General features: G+C 39.6%; 1 protein-coding gene across 1 annotated transcript in view; it reads left to right on the top strand.

Moving 5' to 3' along the window:
* Window positions 1-6,889: 6,889 nt before the first annotated feature.
* The window catches only part of SLC17A6 (solute carrier family 17 member 6), a 38,765-nt gene continuing 34,791 nt past the window's right edge, over window positions 6,890-10,863 (top strand). The window contains exons 1-2 of the mRNA XM_024559033.4: window positions 6,890-7,564; window positions 10,268-10,520. Of these exons, the coding sequence (XP_024414801.1) occupies window positions 7,479-7,564; window positions 10,268-10,520 (339 nt within the window). The 5' untranslated portion in view covers window positions 6,890-7,478. The remainder of the gene's footprint in view (window positions 7,565-10,267; window positions 10,521-10,863) is intronic.

Genomic DNA, 10,863 nt, shown 5'->3' with positions numbered 1-10,863 from the left:
AAAGCCATATTGTAAAAAAGCTTTTTCAAAGCAATTTTCTCTTTAAGAAAACTCTCTACATTTATTATCAAAGTTATAAAACTCTGCTGAATTAATTAGTTCACTTACCCAGAAAAAGACCAAACCCATAATAGATGCAAATATCTCTTAAGTAAATATTTGCAGAGTTGAAATAGCCATAGCAATCAGAAAAGAAAAATACATTAAAGCTATCCAAGTTGGAAAGAAAAAAGTAAAACTTTCTTTATTTGCAGATGATATGATACTGTACACAAAGATCTAAGATTCCACCAAGAAATTACTAGAACTGATAAATGAATTAATTCAGCAAAGTGTAAGACACAAAATTAATATCCAGAAATTAGTTGCATTTCTATATGCCGATAATGAACTAACAGAAAGGGAAATTAAAAAAACAATCCCATTCACAATAGCTTCAAAAAGAATAAAATACGTAGGAAAATCTAACCAAGGAGGTAAAAGACCTGTACTCAGAAAATTATAAGACACTGAAGAAAGAAATTGAAGAAGATACAAATAAGTGGAAGCACATAACATGTTCATAGATAGGAAGAATTAACACCATTAAAATGTCCACACCACCCAAAGCAATCTATACATTCAATGTAACTCTTATCATGATTCCAATTACATATTTCACAGAACTAGAAAAAATATTTCAAAAATTTATATGGAACCACAAAAGGCCCTGCATAGCAGCATCAATCCTGAGAATGAAGAACAAAGTTGGAGGAATCATGCTACCTGATATTAAACTATCCTATAAGTCTATAGTAATAAAAGCAGCATGGTGCTGGCATAAAAACAGACACAAAGATCAATGGAAGAGAATAGGGAGCCCAGAAATAAACCCACACCTTTATAGTCAGTTAATATTCAACAGAGGAAGCAAGCACATACAATGGGCTAAAGATAGTTTATTCAATAAACAGTGCTGGAAAATTGAACAGATACATGCAGAAAAAATGACCACCTTGTTACACCACACACAGAATAAATTCAAAATGGATTAAAGACTTAATGTTAAATCTGAAACCACAAAAATCCTACAAGGAAGCATAGGCAGTAAAGTCTCGGACACTGCATGTAGCAGTATTTTATCTGATATATCTCCCCAGGTAGGGGAAAAGATAAACAATTGTGACTACATCAAACGAAGAAGTTTTTGCACAGCAAAGGAAATCATCAACAAAATAAAAAGACACCCCACGAAATGAGAGAATATGTTCACCAATACATCTGATAAGGGGTTAGTATCTGAAATTTATAAAGAACTTACAAAATGCAACACCAAAAAAACAAACAGTCCAGTCAAAAAATGGGCAAAGGACCTGAATAAACACTTCTTCAAAGAGGACATAGAGATGGCCAATGGACATGTGAAAAGATGCTCACCTTCATCGCTGATCATCAGAGAAATGCAAATTAAACCACAATGAGATATCACCTCACACCTGTCAGAATGGCTATCATCAACAAATCAACAAACAACAAGTGCTGGCAAGGATGTGGAGAAAAGAGAACCCTTGTGCACTGTTAGTGCAAATGCAGATTGGCAAAGATTCTGTGGGAAGCAGTATGGAATTTCCTCAAAAAATTAAAAATGGATCTGCCATTTGACACAGCGATCCCACTTCTGGGAATATATCCAAAGAAACCCAAACACTAATTCCAGTTAAAGGTGAGATCATATGGTATTTGCCCCTCACCGTCTGGCTTATTTCACTTAGCATAATGCTTTCCAGTTCCATCCATGCTATTGCAAATGGAACATAATCAACAGAAGAAAAAAGCAAACAAAATATAACCAGAGACATTGAAGTTAAGAACAATCTAACAATAGCCAGGGGTGAGTGGGGTGGGGACAGTGGGGAAAGGGGATTATAGGAACTACTATAAAGGACACATGGACAAAATCAAGGGGGCGGGTGGAGGTGGGGGAGGGAGGTGGGTTTGTCTCGGGTGGGGAGGAGGGATGGGGAGAAAAGGCATACAACTGTAATTGAATAGCAATAAAAATTAAAAAAAGAAACCCAAACACTAATTCAAAAGAACATAAGCACCCTTATGTTCATTGCAGCATTATTTACAATCTCTAAGATATGGAAAGTGTCCATCAGTAGATGAGTGGATAAAACAACTGTGGGACATTTACACAATGGAACACTACTTGGCTATTAAAAAAGAGGAATTTTTACCCTTTGCAACAGTATGGATGGACCTGGAGAACATTATGCTGAATGAAATAAGCCAGTCAGAGAAAGACAAACACCATATCATTTCACTCCTATGTGGAATCTAATGAACAAACTGAACTAACAAGCAAATTAGAGACAGACCCATAGATGGAGAGCAGGCTGACAACTATGGGGGAGGGGGAGGTGTGGAGGGATTGAGCAAAAAGAAAAAAGGACTCATGGACATGGACAACAGTGTGGTGATTGCAGAGGGTAAGGGAGTATAAGGGGGCTAAATGGTAATGGAAAAATACAATACAAATAATAATAAATAAAAATGTTGCATTCAAAGTATCCTCAGAATTAGACACCTTGAAACTTTTTTTGAAATAAATTTTCCTTAAGAATGTCTTAGCAATAATTTATAAATAGCATTAAATATGATGGCTTATATATGTATACATGTATATATAAACACACAGTGATAGAAAAGGAAACATCAAACATTACCATTTTGAAATATTCATAAAATTATCACAATTCATTCTATTATTTTAGAAACTTCAAGCCATTTCCCCATATGACTACCTTGCTAAATTTTAATGGAGTAAAGTTTCTTATAATAACTCTAGCTAACTGAGGGATTCTCATAAAAAGAAGTCATTTCTAAAAGACATTTAATTCCTGGTCATGTGATAGCACATATATTGCTCACAAAGATTTTTTATATGTTTAGCTATAGATTTTAACTTAACAAGTATCAAAAAGAAGGTGGAGGAGGGGGGTAGAAAGAAAGGAAAAGGGCACAGGAAGGTGAGAAGGAGAAGCGGATAAGGAGAAGAAAGAAAAAAAGAAAACTGTGAAACAGTCCTAATTACACCATTAGGGATTACATTGCTTCCAAAATGGTAACATATCCTTCCACCAGAGGGCAACATTTGAAGACATTTAAATGATCTCTCAAAAGTATTTCCTCACACAAGGATATAAACAAATGAAAGCTCATCACAGTGCTTGCTATTAGGTATTATCTTATGTGAATTTCAAAGAATACTATGAGGCAATTATTTAAACAATTGCATATGAAAATTAACATCTACTCATAGTAGAATAAGAAACAAATTCACTCTTCTTTAAATATATGAAGCACATTTCTCTATATTACTGGCATTTTTCTCAGTTCATTATTAGCCATTTAGCTCATACACAGTAGGGAAATCTTAGGGTAGAAGAAAACTACCCTAAAGACTTTACATCGATGAATACGTTAATGAAAAAGTCATAGAATTTTATAAGTAGAAGGGGTGATAGAGATCACTTACTACAAGCATTAATTAGTACAAATTAGGAAACTGAAGTTTATTAAAGTTTAGTGATTGATTCAAAGTTATAAGGATAATAATCAGCAAATTCAGGACTCCAACCCAGGTGAGCTGATTTTCCATTCCATTCTCAACACCACTGAGAGTCAACGTGTGGTCCATGGGCAAGTAAGTGACCCTGGAAACTCACTGGAATCTTTGAGTCTTGGGCTCCTCTGTAGACCTGATGAGCCAGAACCTGTCCTTTGACAAGATATCAAATGGTGAGAAACACATGCTGCTTCTTCATCACTCGTCACGTGATGTCAGGCAAGTCATTGAATCTCATTTTCCTCCTCAACAAAATTGGAATAAAACAAGTTTATTTCAAAGAACAGTTATAAGAAATAGATAAAATCATGTAAGTGAAAGTCACTTGTAAGTTGTAATACACTACGCACAGTAGTTATAGTCGGTGAAATCTTCTCCTTTTATTTTTAAGAGTGCTGGGGAAGAGGGGATAATTGTCATACAGGAAGAGCTGTCCAATAATTCAGCTTAAGACATTGTTAAAATTGGATGGAAGATATGGGGGTAACGGAGGGTATCCAGAGAAGGAAAGGCTTTTTAAATATCACTATATTAATACCATGTGTATAGCTACTAATATTTCCTGGCATAAAGATGAATCTGGTGAACTAGAAGTCACAAAAGTACGTGTTCAGTGTTTGGGTTTTGGAACCACACCTGAAGGCAGTTTGTCGGATTAGTAAGTAGTGTCTGTATGTAGGACTTTTATATTGGGAGTAGCTATTCATTTAAGAATAGCCTGAATGGCATTCTTTGGTCTCAGGTGGCCTAGTAACAATTCTTGTAATTTTCCACATACAGCATTTCCATTTGTTTATGATTTTGCTCAAGATGTCCCCCCCTGGCTGAAATGTTTTCCAAGTACCACCACCCATACCGACTCCGTTCCACTAGGCTGCCACCATTTTCACAGGGTTAAGTTTCTCTTAAAATATTAAGACAGGCAAGGAAACATTGCCTCCTAAAATCTTTCCTCTACACTTTCACTCCTAGGCCGGGTTACTTGTCCAATTTCACCCATAGTTATTTGTAATTTTATTTATGTGTCTGTTTTCCATGTAGCTTGTGAGAACTTTCAGGGCACATTCCCAGAATCTGGTGCAATTCTAGGCACAAAATGAATATTTTTAGACTGAATAAATAAATATTAGCAGTAATTCTTATTCAAGCACTCACCTTGTTACTAAGAGAATGGAGGAGAGATCCAGTTGACATGTATTACAACAAAGGTGAATGTAATTATTTTACTATAGAAACAATGCTTTCAAGCTGGATTTGTTTTGCTTGGTGCTCCCTCAGATACACACACACACACGCACACACACATATTTAATGCAGACTTAGCAATTACGTCATTCAGATCTTGCTGGATTTGTATTGCTTGGTGCCCCCTCAGATTATGTATATACTTTATATAAAGTGCATATATATATATACACACACTTTATATATATATATCATTTAAATATATATATGTATTTAATGCAGACTTAGCAATTATGTAGTTTAGATCTCTAGACATTCGGGGTGGAACTTAAGCAAGACTGCTTAGGAGAACCATTTTTATATCACCATCCAAGCTTCACAGATATTTAACTTCTTTTCTCTTTGCATAACTTTCCAGAATTTTAAAATCAGGGGTGTCCCTAAATGAAGTACATTTAATGAATGTGGTCACTAAAGATTTGAAAACCAGACATTCTGAAAAGCACCTAGATAAGTCACGTCCTGACTACCTACCTCAAATCTTCCGTTTGGAAGGAGGTAGTTTAGTGTCTGTTTTTCCTACTTATGCTTGCTCACTTTTGGGGATGGGTATTATTTTGAGGCATTCCAGAGCTTTAGAAAAATATGGTTCATTGTTTTATAGGAAATATATATTTAATAGATATTTATATGACAACTATCAAATTTAACAATGGTAGATAGCATTAGCTACTTTTGATAATTTTTCAGGTATCTATTCTGTGTATCCATAGCTATTGTATTTTTTAGACTATTCAGGGAACATTCTTACATGATTCTATATTTAGATCTATACTTGTGAGATTTGGTCCCTGGATTCCTAAGAAAAAATCTACTCCCCCTGTTGGTTTAAATAAAATCCAAACATTTCAACCTTGAGAATGTGGTTCAAGGGCAAACTGTTTTGTAGTCATTTCCCTGAATTACACAAAAAAGGACTGTGATTTGTGTCAAAGCATTAATAATTAATATAAAGCTGACATTTTTCTTGCTTTACTTAATGAAATAAATTTATTGATGCTATACCTATATATGTGAAAACAAATGTCTTACTTGAATGTCTATAATCATGTTTTAGGAGAAAATGTTACAAAAATTATATTTTAAAGAAATATAATTTAAAATAAATCTTGAAAATATCATCAGTGTTTGCTTATTGACAAGCACAATGTATAGGCACAAATTTAATCAGTACATTGACACTTCAGTAGCGTGCTGTGACTAGTTGAGTGAAGAATCATAAAATTCCAAGGAATATATATTAAACTACCTGTTTTTCATTTAATCAAGGGCACTGAGGTTGCAGGTATTCTTTTCTTTCATTTTTTTTCTCCTTTCCCTTTCTCTCCTCTCTGTCTCCCACCCCCTTCCCTCCTCCCTCCCTTCCTTCTTTCCTTCCTTCCTTCCTTCCTTCCTTCCTTCCTTCCTTCCTTCCTTCCTTCCTTCCTTCCTTCCACTTTCTTATCTAGGGTTAAAACAAAATACATGAACAATATAAGTATACATTTTGTGTAAATATATTTTACATCCAAAGGAGCTCAGGTGCTCAAGAATACCACAAACATGAGGAAAATATGTTGTAATCTTCCTTGCAACAGATACATTGTCAGCGTGCTGCGTAAAAGGTAGACTAGAAGTAACTTGTCAGTTTTTAATGAAGTCTTCCTCCTTTGCAGAGCCAAAGGCACCATTCTCCCTGAAAACTCTGGCGATGATGACATCTTCCCACTTGGTCTCCATAGCATCCATTTCTGAAAATCCCCAGAAGGGTGCTTGGTTAGGGTGATCCAGCTCCTCCAGAAAGTTGGCAATTTGGGCAGCCGGAAGAAGCTTCCCCAGTTCCCGAAACTGACTCTGTCCGTGGTGCTGAACCATTCTGCAGAGACGCGCCTGGACGGCGCTGTCAGCCGTGCTGAAAAAATCTTCCCTGGCGCTGCCCGAATCAGATCTGTGTATCTATTATTTACTCACCTCCTCAAAGAGCTGCAAGCTTTCTCCATCTTAATTCAACTCTACCGCAGAGCAGAGTTGCGCCGGCGTGATGGGAGGAGATCGCAGGCAAGGAGAAAAAACTAACAGCAGCATCGCTCACCTGAGACCTATGATGCTCCCATGAGTTTTGGAAGTGCTCTGCTCCTTACAGCATATGCACATATTTTTAAAACGACCATTCTTTTTGTCTTTGTCTTTACAAAGGGGTTCTGTTCTATTTCCACCCTTCCATTTAAAAGCCAGAAGATTTGACAGCAATAAGGCTTTCAACACCGGGGATTTACATTGTTTTTCAGTGGATTGACTTCCAGGACAAGGTCTCATCGGCACCCGCCCAAATACCATGGCAGTGCGTGCGCCCTTTGCCACCGGAACCTCCCCTTCCAATGAGACTTTCTGATTGTGTCTACCAACTCTCCTATTTAAAAAAAAAAAAAAAACGTGGGTTGCATGCAGCTATTCTGTTGTATTCTGTTCTCACTCTGCCTCCCCTCTCTCACTCGCACTCTTGCTGGAGACACATCAATGCTATTCTGCTGAGAAGAAAAATCCCACAACTACCTTAAGGGGTTAAGACAATATGCGCAACTCTCGCCTTTTATAGCGATCACTATTTAAATCTGGCAAGAGCCCGACACCAGTCTTTGCAAGAATGGAGTCGGTAAAACAAAGGATTTTGACCCCAGGAAAAGAGGGGCTAAAGAATTTTGCTGGAAAATCCCTCGGCCAGATCTACAGGTAAGAAAAAGCAAACCCATATTTGCCTGGGGCTCAGCATGAAAAAAATCTGCAGGGCTATTTCCGTAAACCCTGGTTGCTTAGAGAGATTGTAATGTAATATGATCGGAAAGTCTTTTTTCTTGCTCATTGCTGGATCAGGGCTACTCTGGAAACCTGCTTATTTATTCAGGAATGTTGCACTAAAAGAACCTGTCTGCTTTGTGTATGTGTGTGTGATTTTTGTTTGGTACCTGCAGATTCTCACCCTTTCCTACCCAGGATTTGTCTTTTTTACAATTGAAAATGACCAGTACAGGTTCAAAGAACCTTTCTTTTGGTGCTTATAGTGACACCAAATTCAATTCCTTTGATGCAGACAAATGAATTAAAAAAATACAAGCCTTTAAAATTAATCAAGAAATTCCAAAGAGTAATGGCAAAATTTTTTTTTTATGTCTTAGCTTCAAAACCACTTGAGTAGTGAATCTCCCAGTGGAATCATCCTCTGTAAAGAAGGAAGAGGAATCAAAATATATTAATAATTGGTAGCTGAGGCAGTTCTTCTCTCTGAACCTGAAACAATGTATATGTAATTTTCATCATTTGACCTCTCCTAAAAGTCTATTTCTTGCTTGGAAGAGGTCACAGTACTTATAAGAAAAACCATAATAGTAACCAGCAAAATGACTTTGAAAACTGGAAATTATTTAAAATATTCTTTATCCTCCCTGTAGTCGTTGTACCAGTTATGCTGTAAATTTCATAATCTGAAATCCTTTCAAGGTATTGTATGAATACACTTTTTCTGAATGAGCAAAATCAAGAAGAGAGGGCAGAAACAAAAAATATATATGATTCAAAGAGAGCGCTAATTTTCACATTTGAGAAATCGAAGCCTTTGGAAATGTATAGGAAATGTAAAGAAAATGACCAATGCGCCTCCCAATCTTCCAAATCTCTTTGGCTCTGGTGGGCTTCGTGCAGGCTGGATCATGCACCTATGCGGCAGTAGATACCGCAAGGGCCCTGCAGTCCCGCGGCTGCCTGGGACAGAGCTGTTCTTTCCCAGCCCAACTGTCATCAGGTGGGGAGTTCAGGTGCAGAGTTCAACTTTGCAGGCTGAGTATATGAAGCCAATGTACAAGAATAAATCAAATCTCATTAGTTAAAATTTCCTCTCTCAGAATATATTGCCCTGTGTTCTCCAGGTGAGACTGGACGTTAGGAACAAGGATTAACAGGAGTCGCAGATATGTTTGTGACCTATTCCCAGGTGTTATTCTGTAGAATTTGGAAGACTGACTTTTTTCCCCCCTGGTAGTTTCAAGTTGCTTGACAGCCATCTCCCAAGCTATGCATTTTGGGAATTGATCTTCGAATTTCACTGGCTTTGCCCGTGTGTGGGAAGACAATTGTGTCTGGAGATATCATTTAAAATGGTACCAATAAAAATTAATTATATGCTAGATTAGAAATACCTGCAAATTGTAAACGGAGAGGCTTTTTGTTTAAACATTGAAAGTATCCATCTCAAGGGTCCATGATGATGTTATCCTTCACATCCCTCATCTTTTTTAAAAAATTAGAAATTTCATAAATACACTGTGGACTAGAACAACACTATCGGTTTTTAGTAAAACCTTTCTATCACTCCGCTTTCCCCTACTCCCTTCCCCCAAGGATGAAAGCCTAAAAGGAATTGAATCGGAAGGGTGAACTCTTGTGAAATGCTATGCAAATTAAAAAACATAAAACAAAAACTAAATGTGATACTTTCTACCTGGGTATGGAACCTCTCACCGAGTTGATTTGGGGGCGCGTTTGTAACCTGGGAGTCGCATTTTAAATCTTTGCAAATGGGCCCGTGATATTTTTCGGTGTTTGTAACCGAGATAGTAATGACGCAAGATTGTGAATAATTAATTATTCATGTTCTGGCAGTAGGAAGCTTAGGTGTCGGCCATATGTTGCGGAGGCCTTTGTTTCAAACTCGAGTATCAGAGAAAAAAAAGTAAGACGTGTAACGCGAGAGTAAACGTTGAATTGGCACCCTGGGGCCGGAGGAAGGGGCCGCAGAGCGCTCGAATCTTTCAGAGAGAGCGTTCACAGACCTGCTCCGCGAGGGCACTGGACAGCAGAGGCCTCAGTCCCCGGGGATCCGGGGCTTAGTTGGGGGGCAGGATCGCGGCGTCCTCCTCTCGGAAAGCTTTAATTTGCCCGGGAAGGAAGGGGCAGGGCGGGTGTGAGGCCATGGCTGGGCCGGCCAGCTGAGCGGCTGGCAGGAGTCTGGGGGGCTGGATAATAAAACACCCTGTCTCCGGGGTAAAGCACTGCGGCTAAGCGTCTACACAGTTGCTCGGAAGGCGCCTTGGGCGTCTTCATAAACTGCAGACCCAGCAGGAAAGTTAGGCCCAAGCGGCCTGTGTATGAATGAAGGTGCTGCGGGCTCGATCCCGAGAGAATGGGGACTGGATGCCAGAGGCCAGAGGTGTTAAAGTCGACGAGATGCTTTCTCGGGGAGGGTACTGACAGAGGCTGGAGAGCCCGGGAGGTCCTGAAGCCTCCTGTCTGGTCTGGTACCCTCACCCCGGAGGGTGGGGGAGCTGGTCAGCGCCCCTCCCCTCAGCCCTAACGGGCCCTGGGAATTGGGAACTGGTGGGCGTCTGGGGTGCCTAACCCCAGGCGCGCTCGCCTTCCCCCCTCCCCCGCTCTGCCGCGTAGGGTGCTGGAGAAAAAGCAAGAAGCCGGGGAGACCATCGAGCTGACGGAGGATGGGAAGCCTCTGGAGGTGCCCGAGAAAAAGGCTCCGCTGTGCGACTGCACGTGCTTCGGCCTGCCACGCCGCTACATCATCGCCATCATGAGCGGCCTAGGCTTCTGCATCTCGTTCGGCATCCGCTGCAACCTGGGCGTGGCCATCGTGGACATGGTCAACAACAGTACCATCCACCGCGGGGGCAAGGTCATCAAGGAGGTGGGCAACAGCTGGCCGGGTGGTCGCGCAAAGCCACATCCGTTTATGAGTGCGGTTCCCTCCCTTCCCCTACCAAATGAGGAAGGTCTGGATGCTCCCTCAGCTCCCTGCTAATACTACCCTTCGAAATGCACCCATCTAGGATCACCTGCCTTTTTTCTACCGAATCAAGTCGCTTCTGCTCTCTGGGCCTTCCTTTTCTCACCTGCGAAGTGGAAATAGGGTGTATCTCAATCGGTTTTTGAGAAGCAGGAAATTGGTGCTTAATAATGCTGCTAAATCGAAATCAAAACATTTTTTTTTTTTTGCTCAAAGGAATAGGGCACCGTATTAGTTACAATTT

This window comes from Desmodus rotundus, chromosome 5, assembly GCF_022682495.2.
Source record: "Desmodus rotundus isolate HL8 chromosome 5, HLdesRot8A.1, whole genome shotgun sequence".
Lineage (NCBI taxonomy): Eukaryota > Metazoa > Chordata > Mammalia > Chiroptera > Phyllostomidae > Desmodus > Desmodus rotundus.
The sequence above is the reverse complement of the archived record's forward strand: the minus strand, read 5'-3'. Positions and strand labels throughout refer to the sequence as shown.